Source organism: Rattus norvegicus, chromosome 4, assembly GCF_036323735.1.
Source record: "Rattus norvegicus strain BN/NHsdMcwi chromosome 4, GRCr8, whole genome shotgun sequence".
Taxonomy (NCBI): Eukaryota; Metazoa; Chordata; class Mammalia; order Rodentia; family Muridae; genus Rattus; species Rattus norvegicus.
In genome coordinates this window covers 160,898,458-160,920,553 of record NC_086022.1, presented here as the reverse complement: position 1 = coordinate 160,920,553, position 22,096 = coordinate 160,898,458, and the positions used below count along the sequence as shown (strand labels likewise).

The window sequence follows — 22,096 nt, the reverse complement described above, 5'->3', positions numbered from 1 at the left end:
CAGATGGTTACATGTTCCCATCTTAGTGGTACAGATCAGAGAGGGGACAGGAAGCAGGGACTGGCCATAAAATACCAAGGTCTACCCCACAGTGACCCTCTTCCTCCAGCAAGGCTCCACCTCCCAAAGGGCCTCATTAATGTCCAGATTATGACCAGCCACAGATTAAAAACTCAATGTGAACTTTATAGTCATGGAGAACTTCCCTGTTTACTGCACCAGTGGGTGGCACAGCTTGCTAACAGTGCCTGGCCCACAGAAAGGACTTCACAAATGACACCTGAGGAAGACACAATGCTTTCTTGACCAACTTCCAGGTTGGAGAACACTAGGACTTAGGAGCTAGTGTGACAGGTCCCTTGGGTAGAGGTAGAAGAGGCCAGGAAGACTCAAAAGGCGACGGTTGAGGAAGCAGAGTACACAGTGTAAACTTAAGAAGAAAGGGACAGGCATTTACGAAAGACAGTGACGCACCTTGACCTCTGGAGGAGACCTGGTAAGGATCCCCTGGGTGAGGAGCCAATTCTCCACACCTTACTTCGGAATTGCTGTAAGTAGGTGCCCTCTAGGTGAAGGAGGAGGACAAGAGACAGCTGAGCACAAGCCATTTCAATTCCTATTTTTAATATGAAGCTGGCCTCCTCAAGGCTATTGTCTCAGGGTGAATGGCCTCCATGGAAAGGGAATCTGTTTTCCTCGGTGTTGGTCTGCCTCAGCCACTGTATCCCTTCAATGACTACAGCTTTAATTCCTACCTGCCTCCCGGAAGTCAGGAGGACTGGACTGGGCTAGAGAAGGCCTCATTTTATCAGGTGATTTATCATATCCAAGACACATACTGAGAAGAGCTTTTAACTTGGAAACACTTAAACTATGTTTTTTTCCCCAGAGTTTTTTATTCTCTCCTCTCCTCCCTTGGCTTGAGACTGCAATAAAAGGCATGGTTACCTGCAGTAAATACCAGACTGGCTTTGTGCTCAATGAGGGAGCCAGGAGAAGATGTGGTGGGAGCCAAAATTGTGAAAGAGCATCTGAGAGAAGAGATGGCCACTGTCTTGCCTCCCCTCTGTGGTATGGTTTCTCTCATCCTCAACCTGGCATGCTTCCTTCGGGTGCCCCAACCCTAGCTCTTCTCTCTCTGCTCATTCCTTATTAGAGGTGGAAAAGCTGCCCACCTAGGATGCTGGGTATCACATTATGAATTCCAATCAAGAGTGTCTTCCTAAGGCTGGGCATTTATTTCATTCTCTAGAGACCCTGACGATGATACAATCCCTGTGCCCTATGTTGTGTGGGTTCTACCTAAGATCAGGCTGGCTTCTCTACACCCCAGAGTTTTCAAAATGATCTGGGGGTGGTGTGGGAGTTTAAGGATTTTCCAGGGACGCAGTGTTATTTGATAGTTAATTACTGGGTACTCCATCTCCCTACTCTATGTCTCACAACATTAAAAGGGACCTGTCATTGTCTCCATTTTATTGATGATTTTGATAAACACATTTATAAATACACTATATAGTATATATTTTATACTAAAAGGGTAAAGTTTAACATGAAGCCCCACAGCGTATGTTCTGAATGTTTATTCTAGCTGTAGAAAACTTCATTGAGTCGTCTAGCTTATGAGTCTGGTCAATTTTTGTGTGTAATTTTTAAAATAATAAACTTTATAAAATGAAAACACACACAAAGAGATGAGGAGACTGAAACTCAAAGAGGTTTGTGAGCTTGTATGTAACTACCAACATCAGAGCGATAGGTCAGGACCTCATTCAAAAGCCTTTGTTCTTATGTTTGGGAGAATGGGTAGAGAACTGTCTGGAGTTCGCAGTCATCCTTCAGAGGCCCTTGACTCCTTGAGGAAACTGCTGAACCCACAGCTGGGCAACATTCTATCCCAGGAGTCAGTGGCACCATTTTCTGTCTTCAACCAAGACCAAAGTTACACTAAGACTCTGAATCCTCAACCCAGTAGAAAGTGAAACAGAGTTTCTGAGAACCCATGAAAGGGCTGAGAGAAGCTAAAAGCAGAAGCTGGGAACCCAGGATCGGAAGACAGACATTGCTTGAGTAAGGGTATAAGTATGGGTGTGGGACCTGTGCAAATGTCATGGGCCTTAGTAGCAGAGAACCAGGTTAAGGATGCTTTAGCCATCAGAAGGCAGACCAGTCCTGCAAAAAGCCGATTTATGACAGAGTGGGTGGGATGCAGTTCCCTTCCTGGGATGCCTGTGAAGTATAAACAGAGCAGCTCTGGGAATCTAGCTGGAGGCAATGGAGAGAGGAATGTTCTCTTTTCAGACCCAAGACCATGGAATCCTGAGTGTATTCAAGAACAGATTGGAACTGAGGGCGGGATGGGAGAAGTTAGAAGTTGTCCTTTGCACAGAATGAAGTTACCATGCATTCTTCTAATGGCAGCAGGTGCCCAGACATGGCAGCGATGACTGGACAGGGATGTTTGTGTAAACAAAAGAAATATAAATAGACAGGAAAGAGTAAACCAAATATAACACCCTGCCACCAAGTTCAAAGTCACTGTGAGATTGACAGGCACTATTTTTAGAGGGGTGTGGAAGAAGAGGCAAGCACTATTTATAGACAAGGGATTGTATGTAAACTCTGACAGCCCATGACTGCTTTCTGCAGTGCGCTACACGGTCCAGCTTGCCTTCAGAGATGGCCCATTGTTTTCTCATCCTCGCAGAGAAGACATCAAGAAAGAAGAAAGACCAAGGATGATTTTTTTCTCCCATGTGCATGCCTGTACATATACGCTCCCCAGTTCAGCTCCTTTCTTCTCCATGTTCCCTGTGTAACATGTATTCCCCACGGCTGACTTGACATGCCTTTCTAGATCCTAACATAGATCCAGTTGGTGCTCCCTGCCTCTCCTATGTAAACACACATGCACATCCCATGATTTCTTCTGCTACTTTTCTGTCTCTGTGAGGGTTACCACCAGCCACGTGAGGATAAGGCTACAGCTTATGTCTTCAAGCTAAGTAAGCACACAGTAGGTTGAGGTTTGAACGGGCAATGCCCCCCCCACCTGTTCATACAACATGGTCATGCGCAGTAGTTCATATGCTTTGGTCGCAGTAACATGAGAGAAACTGTAGTTCACTTACTTTCTCACTGACCCAGAGGAAAAATGAGTTTGAATTTCACCCAGGGAAGTTTTCTGTTTGATAGAGTGCTGGGGACGATGCCATGCTTGACTTCTTGTTCACTGGCTGAGGGGTGACTGTACCATTTCTTAAGCTTGTTTTTGCTTTCACATTTTTTCTATCTTATAGTAAATGTGTTCATAATTATGATTTATAAATTTTATCTATAGTTCTTCTGCTTTCAAGTGACTCCATGTTAAGAATAGCCTTAACCATTTCCAGAACACAGACATTACATTTTTTTCCGTCATGAGATTTGCATCCATATTAACTTAGGAAATCCATGCTCTTTTGAGTCCTTTTGAGTCTTTTTCCTTCTCCCCTTCTCCTTTGGATGTCTCCTAACCAGAAGGGGGCAGCAGCCTCTTAGTATTTCCTTCCTTTGGTTGTGAAATCCTTTGCAATGCTCTGGAAAGAAACAGACTAGGGATCTGGGATTTGCTGGGGAAGAAGAATGGGGTCACATGACCAGTATGCTAGAGAAGAATGTCTTTGGTGTGTCATTTGCTCAAGGGGGCCTGAGAATCTGGTCTCATTGGATGACATTAGAGAACTCAGGTCTTTGATATTTAAGGACCCAAGCAAAGTTCTGGGGCCTCAAAGCCTGAGAGGTGCTAGATAGTATGCAAAATGTATAGAAAAAGGACTGTCTGGGTAGGACATGTTGCAATGCACCCCTTACCTGGTTGGGAACCGGATCTGAGGAAGATCTTTAGGGGCTAGGTGACATGTTGGTCAGTCAGCTTTTTAGAGCTAGGACTGCCATTGAAGTTTGCCGCCTGGGTCCCTCAAGAGCTCCCCCGACCACTCAGGGAATGGTGGTGGCAGATGAGGTATTATAATTTAATTCCCAGCCGTGGCTAGTCCCACAAGTTTACTTAGTGATCTGGTAGGCGCTGAGCTTATCCATTGACTTCATCCTATTGAACAGCCAGAAGAAAAGTGTGGGTGCTTCACGGAGGGACAGAAGCTGCCCGGTATTCCAGATCACATAGGAAGTGGGAAAAGAACAGAACTGGCTAGAGATCCCCAAGGTGTAGGGTGGGAGATGGAGTCCTACAAAATACCCTCCTGCCTTCTCTAATTCTCCGTGGCTCAAGTCTTTAATCTGTAGGGTGACATTTTCCCCAAAACTATTAATAGAAATCAAAGCAGCAGGGAGATAGGGGTGATTTTGAGGATAAAAATCTTTATTGTTGTTCTTTGCCGAGGAAACTGAAGGCGATAGACAAAAGGGAAGGAAGATGCACCGGTCCAGGTTGGCTGTGCTTCGGAGGTTAGTGCTGTCAGAATGGGTGGGTCAAATTATTCAATATGACTGAACTGCCCTGAGTGAAACCAGTCCCTTCAGCTCTGTTCTTCATGAGGAAATGGAGGCTAATTCAAGGGAACGCTGGAAATGGCCCTGGTCTAGTTCAGCATGGGGTCAGCCTCGCTGCCTACTCTCCCCGAGTGGCACATTTGCAGTGCATGTTGGACAAGGAGGCAAAACTGTTCCATTTTCTTTTCTTCCTCCTCTGGGCCCCTTCAGGCTGGAAGACTCTCTACGTGCTTCTGAAATCGAGCATCCTAAGGCTGGTCCATGCTCCCAGATCGCCTTTTGATAAGCATTTACCTCCTATTGCTCTTCCGATCGGTATTTGCTCTGCATTTCCTGTCTTTGTGGTTTGTCAGCTCCTTAACATTGCTTGAGCTTGGTTGGCGTGTGTTAGGGTGAATTATGAGAGTTAAAAGCTTCCAAACCTCTGGCATGCTGGAACAGTTCCCTGAATGTGGGTCTATTACAAACTGCTGTCATCGTCGTTTATATCAAAAGCATCTCTTGCCCCCGGGACACAACTGTTTTCAAAGCATTTCTGTCCAAAGTTGCACATACTCAGGAGATTATTCCTTCCATTTCTGCCTCGTTTTCAGAGAAGGATTTGAGCAGTCCTTTGGTGTGTGCAAATCTCACTCTCTGGTGTGATTATGGAAAAATGAAACCAAAGCTTTCACACTCTAAATTCTAGTCCCAGGCCAATAGGCTGTGTAACCTCGATAAGCCATCGAATTTCACTCACCTCTAGTTGTACTTCTGGGAGCTGAGAGGGAATGGATGCTTTTTCTCTGCTAGGAAGCTGAGAAATGGTTTTACATAGTAGTACAGACTGGACTGGTTGGAGCGCGGAGAAGCACGAGCTGATGGGCTCGGTAGTCCGTAGAGAGCTGTTGCCATATTGGCTGCTGCGGATCTGTTTGCCCTCACTTAAATCTTCACCCACTAAAGGAATGAGGCATTGGAAAGCATTCGGAGTCTGTTTAAGCTGGGGAATGAGATAACAGAGCAGGGCATACCATGGCTGGCCCTCAAGAGAGCAGCTGCTCTCCAGAATATGTCGTGGGCCTCAACCTGGCAGCAGGGTCCCAGGCTGAGCCTGGTCCTCAGCCAGGACTCCGTAAATACCAGGGAAGTGAGTGAACAAGTGCCTGTCTCTAGTTTGGGTCAGTGACACTGAGAGGGCATCCAGGGTACACAGGAGGAGAGGACCTGGGCAAGACGGAGACCGCTGTTGCTGGTTGGTAGTGCGCTAGACAATTTGACATGCCCTGTGCTTAAATCCTGCAGAGAAGCGTCCACTGTGGAATGCCTGCTCTGGTGGTAGGAGGGAAACACAGATCCAAGGAGGCAGCCAAAGGCCTGAAATGGGTGTAGCTCTCTCAGGGTTGTTTTACAAACTCCTCTTTCACAGGGAGCTGATAAACCAGAATTCTCCCTCCACCTCTTCTCCTGGATGCGTGCTGGCTGTTCTATATGCTTTCATCTCCCTTGAAATAGCAGTGTGTATTTTTGTTTTGCAGTTAAAGTGTAGACAAACGGACATTGCTGGTGGCTTCAGATCTATTGATCAGCTCGCTGTGGTCAGAATACAGCTCAGTTCTGTGACTCCACAACTCGCACACACCCTACATAGTCTCTCTCTGGATCTCCAGACTTTGAACCACCAGTTTTCTAGCATCACAGTTTTATGACTCAGAACCGATGGTGTGAATGAAGTCACACAGCACATAACTTTCTAAGTTCAGTTTCTGTAACTCAGCAGAGGTCTTTTGAGAGTGATCCAAGTTGACTGTTGTTATCTGTTATCTTCGTTCCTTATCTTATCATTATTAGGACGGAGGAGCCCTGGTCACGTGACTTCCTGGGTAGCTTCCACTGTTTGGGTGACTGGGGCTGGAGCCATTACATCTATGATAACAAATTTTCATTTCTCACAGCTGAGTACTGAGGATTGGGACTTCAGAGTCAGACGATTAATACTGCAAGAAGCCGTCCAACTGGTCACCAGAGAGGCTGTGATATTTTGTGTTCCCACCAGCAGGGCGTGAGTCTCAGGTGTGCCATGCCCTTATCGGGATATGACTGTGTCCATCCAGAAAATGCTGAAGCCAGGTGTGGTGCACACCTTTAATCCCAGCAGTCACAGGGCAGAGGATTTCTGTGAGTTTGAAGCCAGACTGACCTACATAGTGATTTCCAGGACAGCCAAGGCTACATAGGGAGACCCTGTTTCAAACAAGCAAACAAACAAAAATAAACAAATGAACGGAAAATACTGAGCTACCGTAGCAAGGGAGTAGAGACAGTTTATTGTGTTTAATGATGAATTCCCTTTAATTAATAGTGACAGTGGATGTCTCACCATGTGACTGATTACTGGTCCACTTTACTCTGGGGAAATCTGCCCCATTTCTAAGCTGATGTCTTTCTTATTCGCTGAGCATTGAGGGCTCTCCGCAGAAGCCCTTGATTAGATTTTTTTCTCCAAGCGTTTCCTTTGCATTTGTCTTACTACTTTTTCAAAGAGTAGAAGCACATCGTGCTACAGGTCAATTTCCCAATACTTTATACATAGTGTTACAGGTCAAATTCCCAATATTTTATACATAGTGTTAAAGGTTAAATTCCCAATATTTTTTTGGGGGGGAGGTCGCACTTTCAGTAGTTATCTGAGAATTCTATGCCTTTTCCCAGATCAAAACAACTTCTTCTTATGCTTCCTTTGAGAATTTTTGTCATTTTAAATGTCGACTTAGGTCTGTGAAGCATTTTGAGTTCATGGAGTTGCATTGAGTGTGAGGGACCAGAGTTCATCTCTTTGTGAATACAAATCCAATTGTCTCAGTATTGTTTGCTAAAAATACCATTCTCTTACAATTAAATTGCATTGGTGCCTTGGCTAAAAATCCGTGGGCCATATTTGTGTAGGAGTGTTCCTAAACTTCCATCCCGTTTCATTGATCTATTTCTGTGTGTTCCCATAAATATCTGTGTTGGTTACTATAGCTCTATAATAAATCTGAGGTAAGAGGGGTGAGTACACCCACTCAGTCCTTCTTACACACATTGTTTTGTCTATTCTTATGGCATTATCTTTCCATATGAATTTTAGAATTAGCTTCTCGGCTTCTTTTTTTAAAAACAGCCTCCTGGCATTTTGACCAGGACTGACCCCTTTACTTGGTGACTGTGTCTCCTCATTTATTGAAGCCTTTGCTTTCTTCCGACCAGCATTTTGGAACATGCATATTCTGTACATGGGTGCTGGGCTCAGAGGTTGTACAGACGGGTTAAAGCTATTGTAGATATGAGATGATTTTTCTGTTTAGATTTGTTTCCAGTCATTGTTGGATGGATCTAGAAGTGTGGTTGCTTTCTATGATTTGACCTCGTATCCTGTCACCTTGAGAGTTCACTCATCAGTTAAAGAAGTTTTGTGCAGATGTCTTACAATGAGTCATTAGAATATAGCAAAACTGGGATTATTGTCCCTCTTTTAATTTAAACAGCCTTTGTTCCCCTTTCTTGCATTACTGAAAAAGACTTCCAGTACATGTTAAATAGGACTGATCAGACCAGACAGTCTCACCATGTCTGATAAGAGAGAGGAAGTGTTCTGTCTTTCACCATTAGGTGTAATATGACTCACAGGGGTTCTGTGGATGCCTTTTATCAGAAGGGCGATTTCCTTTTCACTCTCGGTGCGCTGAGAGTTTCTATCACCGATGGATATTTAACTTTGTCAAATGCTCCTTGGCATTAGTAGACAGCGTGCCTTATGGGTTTTCCCCTTTCATTTTAATGTGATGGATTTTACTGACTGCTCTGGAATATTGCATTCTTGGAGTAAGCCCCACTTTGTCAGGTTAATTTTTCATTTCATGCTTGCGTTCTTTTTTAACTGCCTTTTGGCTGCTCTGTTCTCCATGACCTACCTATAACACTGGCTCAAACACGTCCCTTATTTTCATGGGTGTCAGCTCCTTTGGTTAGACACACAGTCTTCTGAGCTCACTTGCAGAGTTCAGAGGCAGTGTGCAGTCCACAAAGACAAACTTCTTGCCATGTACCAGGAAAAATAGAAATTAGGAATCAGAAGGTATTGACTTATACAATTCCCATTCGTTCTGGTAGAATTTTCCCTTCAGAATTTCCCAAGACTACAACACTGTACAATTCTAGGTCTGAAATGAATAAACTATATTTATTCTATTGTTCACTCAACAATTGCTTACTGAGAATGCATTATTGTAAGGTATTCTGTTCAGCTCTGGGGGTACTAAGATAAATAAAAATATAGTATCTGCCTTCCTTAAACTTATACAATGGTAGAGGAAACCAAATGCTAAGTAATATACAGATGTGGGGAAGGAGCACTGACAATCTCTTTGCAGTATTATTTCTGTATGTCAAAGTCCTAAGTAAAATATGTCATAGTGGCTGCGCTGAGAGCTCATGAGGTAAAGTTCTTGCCTTGGGAGCACAAGGACCGGAATTTGATTCCAAAAAAAAAATCTACATTTATAAAATCAAAATATGAGAATATATGATGGTGATCGGAGCACTGAGTAAGTAGAGGTAGACGGACCCTGGCCAGCAGAGCTCAAAGAAAGAAAGAAAAGAAAAAAAGGGAAAGAAAGGAAGGAAGAAAAGAAAGAAAGGAAGGAAGAAAGGAAGAAAAGAAAAAGGAAAGAAAGAAAAAGGAAGAAAGAAAGAAAAGAAGGAAGATGTGACTGATACCTGAGGCTATCCAGTATCCTTTAGCTGACACACACATATGCTTCAGCAGTAAACCCACTGCCCATGTATACATACTATGCATACACCTTCACACACAAATATATGCTCATGCCTACACACACACACACATACAGACAACACATTTCCCTTCACATGAATTTTTTTTTTCCGGAGCTGGGGACCAAACCGAGGGCCTTGTGCTTCAGGGCCTTGCGCTTGCTAGACAAGCGCTCTACCACTGAGCTAAATCCCCAACCCCCACATGAATTCTTATACACAAACCCAAATGCACACACAAATACACACACACACACACACACACACTCACACACACACATGAAATCATACCATGTTATAAAGTGTTATACACATGCAGACTGCACATGTTATTAGAATTTTATGTTTCTATCTGACTTGATGATAAACTAAGAGGCAGATGATGGCTCTGTGGCTACATGAGACACTCTCCACATGAATTGTCATCCAGAATTGAGAGGATGCTCGAGGGATAAAAGGTCCAGACACTGAAAGAAACACAGGGGTGGCCTAGGAAAGAGAATGGAGACCTTTTCAGGGTGGCTAGTCTCTGGAAATTCCACTTCCTCCTCCTATCACTGGAACCCCAAGTTGCTAAGTGACAGAGACACGGAAGGGCAGTGGGAGGCAGAAAGTATGTTGAAATGTAACTTGAGGACAGAGAATTGGTGACATGCTTCCGGAACCCAGCACAAAACAGAAGCCAAGTTAAGTCACCTATGGTGAACTCCCAGCTTCCAAAGAGGTACTAGCTGTGTTAAGAATTGGGACTCAGAAGCATTTTCTCTTCTGTGGTCTCATCTAAAAAATGAGCAAATCAAGACTACATGGGAGAGTATGCTGTGATTCTCAGAGTGGGTAGCAGCCACGCTGTGCCTCTCAGAAAGGCCTGTGCAGTTTTGTTCTTCATCGAGGAAGGCTGAGATGTCCTTGTGGGGACAGGGGCATGGAATCACAGACATGGTAGTCTTTGATGCTGAAGAAGATAGAAGGATGCTGGAAAAGACAGCTTTCTCCCACCTAAAGCTGGAAAGCTCAAAGTGCACACTTTCCATTGGCAGGATGGTTACTGTAATCAATTCCGACTGAGTCCTTACTCTATGTCAGGAACTCTTCCGTACACACACCAACAGATGTGGTCTTCTCTTATGTGGTGGGTTAGTTCTATTTTATAGATATGAAAACTGAGGTGGATGAACACCAACATAGACCTGAGTTTACATAGATCTCAGTGACTTAATTTCAGATGCAGACAGTTAACTATGGACTAAAACCATTTCAGGGCAGAGAAGGCCATTTAGTTCCTTCTGTCCATAGTCCTCGCATAAAGAGATCCTCAATTGGTAGCATGGGCTCTTTGCCATCTCTAGGGACCTAATAGCTACCACATCAGAAAATCTAGGATGCTGGTGTCGTAGAGGAAACAAACAAACAAACAAAAAACGAGAAAGAAAGAAAGAAAGAAAGAAAGGAAGGAAGGAAGGAAGAAAGAATGGAAGGAAGGAAGAGGCTTGTGGTTGTTTTAGAAAAAGTCCTGACGTTTCTAAAAATGACTTGTGCTGAAAAGGCTGACCACTGACCCCAATTAACAGTCTTTCCCTTCTCTCACTTACTCTACTGCCCTGGGCAATATGCCAGAGACTATAAAGCAGCCTTATTCCCAAATCCTTTATAATTCTCTTTTGCCATTGTTAGCCTTCTGGGTATTACCTAGTGCCTATAAAGCATATTAAATTAATTTCTTTTGCCTCACATGACATTTATATTTGAGAGGTAACTCTGTGATCACACAGTGAGGTGTCTGATTAAAAAAAATGCTAACCTCATATCAAGTGGAGAGCTAGCTAAGTATTAGCTCCTTTTGGTCACACCACCCAGTGCACATGTTCATTGAGTCATATGACTGGAACAGTTTATGGTCAGCAGGGTTGCAAACAGACTAGCTATGCTATTTAGTTCTGTCATCTTCAACTAGAGTCATCTGAGGAGAAGGGACTTTAATTGAGAAATTACATCTATTCAATTGGCCAATGGGCATGTCTGCAAGGCATTTTCTTCATTGATAGTGATTGATGTGGGAGGACCCAGCCCTCCTGAGCTTGTGGCCCTGGATTTTGCTGAGCCAACCATTGAGTAACATTTTATCATGGCTCCTGATTGTGTCAGTTCCTGCTCTGATTTTCTTCAGTGTCTGGCTGTGATCAGGGCATGTAAGCCAGAAACTCTTTCTTCCACAAGTTGCTTTTGCTCATGGTGTTTATTCCAGAAATACAACCCAAACTATAATGCTACTCCTTCTAAGAGCTAAAAGAAGATGTGTCAGAGGGGATATGCTTGGAGATTTTCACTCCTCATTTCCATGCCTATATTCCTACCGAGCTCTGGTGGGTTCTTTACACCACCAGCCTTCCACCAAGCTCAAGGAAAACAGAGGAGAAGTCAATAGCACTACGTCTGCTGTCAACTGTGCATGGAGTTTTTGTGTTTTGCTTCACACAGCTGCCACTTTTACCCTATTGCAGAGACTGTGGTGGTTTGAGAAGAATGTCCCTATAGACTCAAATGCTTGAATGTTTGCTGCTCAGTAGTTGGAACAGTTTGGGAAGGATTGGGAGGCGTGGCCTAGTTCGAGGAACTGTATCAGGGAGGATGGGATTTAGGGTTTCAAAGAATCCATACCATTCCCAGTTAGCAGCTCTCTCTGTTTTGTACTTGTGGATCAAAATTAGGCTCTCAGCTACTGCTTCAGTGCCATTTCTGCCTGCTGCCATATTTCCCACCATAAAGGTCATGGACTCACCCTTTGAAACTGTAAGCCCCCAACAACATCTTTTGCCATAAGTTGCCTTGACTGTGTGTGTTTTGTCCCAGCAATAGAAAAGTTAGTAAGACAGTGAGTATATTGTTGTTTTTTTCCTTTTGAATTTTTCCCATGAAGCTGTTCATAAGAGCGAGCTTGGGAGACCTACATGTAAATTGGACATAGCTATGGGGATTTCCATTTCTCAGTTTTCCCTACATTTCAATGTACTCTTACATGTGCTGTGTGTCCATCCATCTGCCAAGCCTTTACTGAATGCCTACAGTGCATGAGGTTCATTGTATAGCCAAGCCATCTTTTCAGGACATGGCAGCACTACAAATGAATACAATGCTTTTGCCCTCATGAGCCTTATTGTGGGAGTTATCTCAAGTCCTTCTTATCGGTAACCACTGGGGACAAAAATCAGCAGTCTTTTTTCATGGACAAGTTGAAGAACTCATTGACAGTTCTTTGCTATCCTGCCCAAGTATATAGGGATGGAGAATAGCAGAGCCTGGAGCATGTAGACACCCTGAGTCCTTGCTCATCATTCTCTCTATAGTACCATTTTGCTTTGAAACTACACAGTGATTACTAGGTAGAAGCATGAACTCACCTGGGTCATCACCATCCTTTCTTGATCTTTCAACTCAATCCCTGTAGAGAAATCACACAGCAAGCAGGTTCTACCTACTCTGAACTCATCTATGCATTCCAGTGAGCCACAGATCTGATTGTCCTGAAGTCCTGTTGCGTCTCCCATTTACATCCCTGAGTTACAAGTTTAACACTTCATTTTCTCCATCCTTATTGCACATGCAACAGTGCATCTTTTATGGTCCCTAACTTCGGTTTGCCAACTGCATCAACCTCAGAACCATGAGTCCTTTTCTGAATTGAATCCTGAACTCTCACTCCATGAGCAACAGAGGGATTTGTTATCATCGGTTCCTTAGCTTAGTTTCTCTTATATCATTAAAAGGTCTGCTTTACCTATGAGACAAAAACCTATTGTCTAAAACAATCTTGAAGAAGCAGTGGTGGGAACAGGTTGTAAGTTCACGGTGTGTGTTGGGGAATGGGCTTCGTGATGTGCAGTCAGGACAAGGTTTTGGCAAGCATCAACTTACTAAAACAGTCCTTGAAGAAAGAAAATGGAAGAAGACGTGTTCAGTGAAGTTTTATCATAATGGAACGGGTATGGGGTTTGAGTAAACACCAGAGTCCATCTCAGCTCAGCTGTTTAACCACTATCTTGGGCCAGTCATTTAAAACACTCTGGACATTCATCAACTTCACCTATTAAATGGCATACTAATACTGCGAAAGGTTTTTGTTGAAGAAATGGTGGAGTGTTTGTAAAGGGGACTTTTCAGCCGCAGAGTGCTGTGCATATGTTAGTTATTACAGTTACGCCTACTATCATACTGTGCAAGAGAACAAGGGCTCTGCAGACGCTGTTCTGTTACACACTCTCCTCCAAATGATTCGGCTATAGTTTGCGCACAGGCTATGTTTGTCTCCCACCTCCAGAGTGCTGAATTGGTCTTCCAGCCCTAATGTGAGAACTGACACCTGGCCCATTTTTTTCCTTTTTCATACAGGGAGGTATTAAAACTCTACTAGATATCTCCATGACAACAGGTATTGTTTTGTTTGCCCCCATATCCCTAATACTGAGAACGGTGTTGTTCTTACAGCAGGCAATCAAACCTGCGTGTGGGGTATAAAGATGAAATATATGAACAAATTTAGGGTAATGAAAATATACTTTATTTCAAATGGAGTAGAGGTGCTGAGGTCATGCTGACTAACAAGGAAGGACAGGCCCTACAGGAGAGAGCATCCAAGGCAGCTTGGGCCCTAAGTTCTTTCAATATTCAAGACCTAATACCACCATTGAATATGTTTCTGTAAGAGCTCTTTGACTCCAACTTGGCTCGTCTTTTGCTTGCAGAGATGATAAGGCTAAGAACCAGCAGTGGGGGACTCTGAAGAAGAACAGAAACTGGAATCTATGCCTCTAGATTCCAAAACAAACACTCCTCTGCTTTATAGAGAAATTTTACGTCATTTGAAAAATATTTGACTCCTTTTTTTTTTCAATTGCCATGCTCAGTTGTGGGGAGAAAACACATTTCTTTGGAAATGCAGTAGTGGTCTTTGATTTTAGGGGGATGCCTGATCGCTTCAAGATAAATTTTTGCACAAAGAACTCACTGGCTTAGCTAGCCATGCCATGCCATTAAATATCGCTGACAGTCAGACTCCTCATCTTGGCCATGTGGCTTTCTCATTCCCTCTTGAAATTGTCAAAGTGACATAATTAACTAAGCTGTTAGCTAAATAAATCATTGGATCTCAGGGAGAATTTTTACTGAGACGTCAGTGCCCCCGCATGGCACTGCATGAAGGACTGTCAACACCACACGATAGATGTATGGCAAAGGATTCTGTCTGGGAGACAGCTCTCTCTCCTCCCTCAGCATCAAAAATGGCTGTCAGGCTAGAGAACAGATGCCAAGGAGTGTATGTGAGAAAACCACTAATTCTTTGGAGTTGTTCAATCCCACATGGTTCACGGAGTCTGACATGGTTCTGCAAACAGAGGTTGGGAGGCCAAGAATGGACTCAGAGCAGCGTTGGTCTCCAACAACACTAGCATGAAAGCTATATTAGTAGATACAAGGGATCTGAGATGGGGCAAACTTACTAACCTGCAAGAGAGTCTTAACCTTTTCCTTACTCTGAGATGGGGAGGGGGGGTCACACTGTCAGCATTTCACTCTTATTTTAAAGAGAAGTTATTGATTTTTTAAAATTTTTCATTCATATGTCTCTTTCCTGCGCATGTATGTATTATGTCTACCACATACATGCTTGATTCATGAGGAGGCCAGAAAAAGGTACTGGATCTCCTGGATGTGGGGTTAAAGATGGTTGTAAGGTGCCATGTGGGTGCTGGGAATTGAAACTAAGTCCTCTGGAAGAATAGCAAATGCTCTGCATTGCTGAGCCAGCTCTCCAGGCCCCATTCATTCATTCATACACACACACACACACACACACACACACACACACACACACACACACACATTTGTAACTTCTCTAAACAGACCAGGGCCTGCTCCCTTTTTGGTTTCTCTGGTCCATGCCTGAGCCACTGGATGGATCTGCAGCAAGAACGCTTGTGCTCTGCACCCATGGTGCTCTGTATCCTAGCTGAATAAAGATAAAGACTGACAGAGGCTGTGGGGGAGAGAGCAAGGAATGCCATATGTGAGTTTTATCAGATTATAAAACAGAAACTAAACATGAAGCGCAGGGTGGTCAGCCTGCCCAGGAACCCAAAGCTGCCTCTCCACCACGGGAAATGACCTGCTGCTCCCACACTCAGTTCAATTAGAAGTGTGGCTGAGGGCCAGAAACTTGAAAAGAGAGATTATAGATTCATTAATTAAGGTCATGTTTACACCTCGGTTGTCAACTGTAATGATTTGTTTAACCCAAGGTCTCCTTAGTTTATTATGATTGTTACTGCTTGGCTCGCGTCTCATGGCAATGAATGATGCCGCCGTATATGCGCCTTTACATTCTGACAAGAAACATAGGCCTGGTCTGCCACTATATTTTAATGCAAAGAAACTTTCTGCTAAATGTTGCTTTATTCTTCACTCTTCTTCTTTTTTTGCTCCAGAAGTAGAGGTCTCCTATTGTCATTTTTTACTGATAAATCATTCACATAAAAGCTATCAACAATGGCTCTCTCTCTCTCTCTCTCTCTCTCTCACACACACACACACACACACACACACACACACACACAAACACACACACACACACACACACACACACACACACACACACACACGCTCATTTTCTGGTTTCCCAAGGGTTTGGGGAACCAGCAGCTCTGGTGATAAGATATAAGGAATCCAGTTTCATCATAGGAAGGAGATAAGTTTAAGACACAGCAAAGACACAGTGTTGGACTCAGAAAGCACCATGGCCAGTGACTTTTCTTCTGAATTACTTTCTCTAGTTACTTGGAAAGACAACTGTGGGCTCGGTGTCTTCTGCTTGGAGGTTGTCTTAGAGTTTTATAGCTGTGAAGAGACACCATTACCAAGGCAACTCTTATAAGGGCAAACATTAACTTACATTTTGAGAGATTCAGTCCATTGTCATCATGGAGAGAGCATGACAGCAGGCAGGTAGTCATGGTGCTAGAGAAAGAGCTGAGAGTTCTACATCTTGGTCTGTATGAGGACAGATATGAGCACCCCTCTTCAGCAGGGGGTAGAGCTTGAGCACGCAGAGCCCTCTTCATTCAACAAGGCCATACCTTTTCCAACAAGGCCATACTTCTTCCAACAAGGCCACACCTCTTTCAACAAAGCCATACCTCTTCCAACAAGGCTACACCTCTTCCAACAAGGCCACATCTCTTCCAACAAGGCTACACCTCTTCCAACAAGGCCACATCTCTTCCAACAAGGCCACACCTCTTCCAAGAAGGCCACATCCTTTCCAACTATGCCACACCTCCTAATAGTAGCACTTCCCATGGGCCAAGTTTATTCAAACCACCACAGAGGCCATCATTTCTCCTTATTTTATGATGTGAACATAAAATTTAATGGGTCCTCATTGATCACAGTGTTGGAGTATATCTTGGTGGGTCTCATAAGGTCATTGTAGAATTGGGGTCATAGACCATCCTGTTCCTAGAACTTGAATCCCTCCAGCAGGAGACCTCAGGGAGCAAGCTGTTTTGTTTTCATTTTCAAGAAAATAAAACTTGCTAGTTTGCCTCCTCAGAGCTCTTTTCTTTCCCATAAAATGGAGGCACCCTTGATTCAGGTTGTCATGCTTAGATTTAAATCAGAACTGTCTTCAGAGGCATAAACCAGGCTCCAGTGATGTTTCATCATGGATCATTTGATTACATGGGATTGCATAGAATCTCTAGTATATGTCAAAACATTCAGGAGGGATGGCACAGTGAGTCAAAAATTTGTGCTCAGGAATGTGTAGGATCACACTTGTGACAAATGTGTTTATTACTTGTATGAACCCTGGTTCTATACACAGAACCTTCACTCAATTTTGGAGTCTCATGGGCATGGGGAACATCTTAACACATCAATCTTGTAATTAGGTGCCTGCCTGGTCTCCTTGCTGTGGCCCGGTGGCTGGAGGGATGGAGGAACTTCCAGCCGCTGTGGACGTGTCACTTCACAACTTCAGCATGAGGCAGTGGGAGCAGCTCGCCCACTTTCATGTCATGAGGCTGATGGACTCACTCTTCCTGTGGGTGGGGGCAATGCCACATCTACGGAACTTCACAGTGGCCATGTGCAGCTGCTTCGACTCCATCCTTGTGTTCACCTCCCTTTTTGGAGACACTTCTGATATGACATCCACCGACCTCACTCAGTGCTTAGCCAGGAAGACCAGCAAACAGGTGTTTGTCAACTACAACCTCTCCAGTACAGACAATAACTTCACATTACTCATAGAAAACAGGATCAAAGCAGAAATGGAGACCTTTCTGGAAAAGTTCTGAGCAGCAGAAGGAAGAGTTTGTAACTTGTATATAAATTACATTGAAATAAACAGGTTGCTTTTTGTCCTCAAAAAAAAAATCTTGTAATTACTTGTTTTTTTCTCACAAATCTTAAACGTTGTCCTCAACAATGGTCTTCCTGAGGCTTCACAGGCACTATAAGGACTGTGCCTGACATGAACTGATACATGTCTTTGACAGTCTCAACAGTTTTGGAACTCGGAACAGTGTTATAGACCTGGACTATCTGAACAACTTCTCTGGTTTGTGGTACCAGTAGGAATGTATTTGGATCCCTTGAACAGTGGATTGGAGCTGCACACGCAGATGTGTTACTGCTGCCTACAAAATCAAATCTGAGTAAAGAACTCCTTCTCACCAATGCATGATAACAACTCCAGCCCTGTCTTCTTTGGAAGAAAATGACCCAGATTCCTGGACCAACGGAAAACTTCTACGGCTTACAGGCACAGATTACACACAGATTCTTTTTCATAAGCCTCAGAGATGACAAGTGAGTACACAGGATCTTGCATGGAATCCACGATTTATGGAGGAATGATGTGACCGAGACAGAAGAGCCTCTTCCACCATGATGTCACCAAAGCAGTGGACCAGCATGGGAACTGAATTTCTCCTCATTTAAGCATGCACTCCACAGGTGGACACAGGAGTTACCCAGCATTTGACAGACCAAGAAGTTGGACTACTGTCCCTCTACAGTGAGAACGTGTTCATTTCCATCATGTATTTTTATTTAGTAGAGAAATCTACATTCTAGAGCCTAAAGACTTAATTTCTTCTATCAAATGAGCAGAAGCCTCCAGATGGACAAGATAAACAGGATCCCTTGATAAGATAGCATCCTGAGCCTTCTTTTTCATGAAAAGTCTTTTTCATTTATTAATTTGGGGTTTGTGAATGTGAGCGGTTTCTGCCCAGGCTTGTTGTGTGTTAGAACATTAATTTCCCACTGGATACTGCTCTTTTGGAGGCTTTGAAACATTTTGGACTATACCCTAGTTACTAGAAATAGGTCCCAGGGGAACAAGCCTTAAAGGTGACATGTCCTCTGGATTCTGCTCTGAGCTGCTTCATAGTTGAGCCACAGAGATATGAATATACTGTGCTGCAAGTCCCCATTGTCACAAACTGAGCCACTCCAGCCAGGATAAACAGACAAACGTATAAACCTGTGAGCTAAAAGAAAGCCCTCCTCTATTAAGTTATTTCTGCCAGATGTTTTGTTCCTGCAATGGGAAAGTAACCAGTGCACTGGTCCGCATGCGTGTACTAAAGAGGGATTTGTCAGAACCACTACATTTGTAGTGTTGAAAACTGTGTTCCATTCTGGAGTGTGATGCTGCTAATGACCCAGTATTTTAATAAGGAAATGGAGTTCTCAGAACTGCCATTTGACCTTTTCTTGGACTTAATAGTTCCTATAGCAAAAAGGCATATTTCATAATTTGGCCATGAGACCACTTCTGGGGAAATACTGTTGAAGTCTCAGAAACCCAGCGATGAATACAGTCACATACTTCATACAGCATGACACTTCAGCCAGTGATGGGCCACATACCCAATGGTGTCCTACCAGATAAGGTTGTCTACTGACACTGTAGCCACCTTAGGTGGTTTAAGCATAATCCATTAGGTTTGCACAATGACACGATTGCCCAAAGATACATTTCCCAGAGCACACCCCCATCATTAAGCGACACATGACTATACTGGATCCCACTGAGGTGCCATGACTTGACTTGAATCTTAATTTTAGATTGTTACTCCATCATTGTGGGAAAATTACTATTTTCATCAGTTTATATATGAACTATTTATTTGGTACATTCATGTGATTTGACATCTATCAGCAAGTACCCCTTTTACCTCAAAACTTTTTTTATTTTCTAAAACTGAAAGTCCCCACCTGTTAAATAATCCTTAGCCACTGCACTCACCCCAGTGTACCTCCATGGTACTTTCCCTCCCTGTGAATTTTCCTGCTCTTGGTCCATCACAAGGGGAAACCATATAGACCTTGTTCATTATGCCATTGGCCCACTTTACTTTGTAAAATTCCCAACATTTGTCCACGTTGTAGAATGTGTTAGAATGCTCTTTTAAAGACTAAATGAACATACTACTTTATAATTATATATGTGCATAGTATCTATCTACCTCAGCTCCTGTTGACTCACTCGTAGATGACAGACTGTGTTGCTTTTAACTTATTACCTCTGTGACTGATTTTGTTACAAACACGCAACACGTTCGCATGTGATCTGTTTGAGTCCCGATTTCAATCCTTCTGACACACATGCAGGAATGGTATTGTTTTGTGAGTTTAAGATAGTTCTGTTTCAAGGATTTCGATGAGCTACTGTACTTTTTAATACTGTGATTGTGCCACTTTACATTCCTGACAGCAGTGCGCTAGGCTCCAATTTCTCCAGATTATAGAGTGAAGGCACTCACCCATGATAAACTTTCTCAGCATTTCCATCTCTCAGATTTCTCAGATTCTTCTTTTCTCCAACACACTAGAGAATTTATGGCATATACGCTGTATTTTACTTGTGGTACAGTATAATATGGATTTCCATATGCCAACCAAGAGTATAAGAATAGAGCTTGGCTGTTCAGACTTGCATACTGTGTCTTGACAACAGAGGCCAAGTGAACCTATACCCCCTTCATCTGTAAGCCTCCACATGATTTCTCTGTAACTATCCAGATGCATTTAATGCAAGTAAGGAAGGTGAGACAGCCCTGCTCTGAATCTGCTTTGGAATTGGACACCTTGGGGTATCTAGAAATTGGTCTGTAGTTCTAGGTGAGCAGATAATTGTGGACAATTGGGACGAGGCACAGAGAGAAGTGACTTGTCAAAGGAGTTGCATGGCTTTCAGGCTAAGCCTAACTGATGTGTGGGATGACAGAGAGCCTTCTGCTCATGGATACAAGAATGGCTCTCAAGGCCCCTAGGGCTCCCTTCCTTATGTCCCATTCCGATTCCCAGCTTGTCAGTCACTCATAGCTCGTTCCCCGACTACTTCCATTTAGAGCGCATCATAAGGAAGTGAATTCAGCGGTTGTATGTTGCCATCCTATATGTTTACATGGTGAGGCTGTTTTTTGTGTGAAGATTCTTTTAACAAGGTCATGGAAAGTCCTTGAACCTCACTAGGTACCCCAAGCCAGGAAGCAGGAGTTCTACCCCATCCCCTTCTGTAGTCTCACATGCTTCATGTTCTTTCAAAGCAGTAGTCTTGAAAGACTTTTATGAGCCCAATCTTAAAGAGAACTATGGACAATAATCCTGGCATTCATTTTCACACTCCAGGCCATGGATCGGGAAATCATTACTGCTTATATTGCTCTTTGTCCTACTGGGCCCAGATCTCCGAATTATAGCTTCTTATATAATGCTATCCAGTACCAATTTCTCTATTATTTAGAGTCACGGCTGTAAATAACAAAAGACAACCACGTTTACTTAAACAATGTGGTTTCATTTCAGGCAGACATCTTGAAGAGCAACCATGTGGTCACACGGAGCCCCATGCCAGGAGGCATGGAACACAGTGCTCTTCAGTTGCCTTCTTGGCAATCTTGCATGTGTGTGTGTGTGTGTGTGTGTGTGTGTGTGTGTGTGTGTGTGTGTGTACAAGGTATAGGTGAGTTTCTACATGTGTACTTATGCATGTGTAGACCAGAGAATAACCTCCAATGTGGTTGCTTAACCCACCATTATCCTTTTAAAGACAATGTGCAGATGACGTTTGATTGTTTATTTGTTTGATCTTTTACATGGGTTCTGGGGATTAAACGGACAGCAGAGCCACAGTGCACTGAAATCTGGCTCATGGGACTGAATGGTCGATTGATAAAACCATGTTGAACATTCAGTTCTTAGTCCAAAGTTCTTCTTATCGGGGGACCTGTTGTTTGTGAACCAGAGGCTAGACTAGACCCATCCATGCTAGGAACACCACATACTTCTGAATGTGGAGCCCATCATGAGTGTTCTGAGACATCAGGACTCTTGGCCTGCTTCTCACAGCTGATCTCGGATTTTCAGAACACATGGGAAGGAGTTTCTTTTCTTGGAACTAAAGGAATTATCCTCTCAGACTCAGACAACCTCAAAGCACCAGTCAGAGGCTCTTCATGTCCCTCTTCTAGACCTTAGATTATCTCCCGTTCACGTGTGGTGTGACAGACCCAGCTACTCGTCCTCATTTCCATTTCTGACCTTCACACAAATTGCTAACCTCTTCTGTCTGCAGACAAACTTGCATGTAGGTGTCTGATGAAGTGCTATGAAGCCTACTTTGTTTCATTCTTCTGTGCTTCAGAGAATTTTCCAGTTCTTCCTTCCTACAATCCTTCCTCTACACATGTTCCCAACCCATCATGTATCTCCTACCTAGGCCTCTGTGTTGAAAGTCTAAATC

General features: G+C 43.4%; 1 protein-coding gene across 2 annotated transcripts; it reads left to right on the top strand.

Annotated features, from left to right (window-relative positions):
* Window positions 1–17,270: 17,270 nt before the first annotated feature.
* On the top strand, window positions 17,271–17,636 carry Psmg4l1 (proteasome assembly chaperone 4 like 1). Of its 2 annotated transcripts, XM_039108533.1 has the most exons (2): window positions 17,271–17,450; window positions 17,515–17,589. In XM_039108533.1, the coding sequence occupies exons 1-2, from the start codon at window positions 17,271–17,273 to the stop codon at window positions 17,587–17,589; spliced, it is 255 nt and encodes an 84-aa protein (XP_038964461.1). The 2 variants fall into 2 exon arrangements, with proteins under 2 accessions (XP_038964461.1, XP_003749885.2); XM_003749837.3 differs by having other exon boundaries at window positions 17,271–17,636.
* Window positions 17,637–22,096: the final 4,460 nt, after the last annotated feature.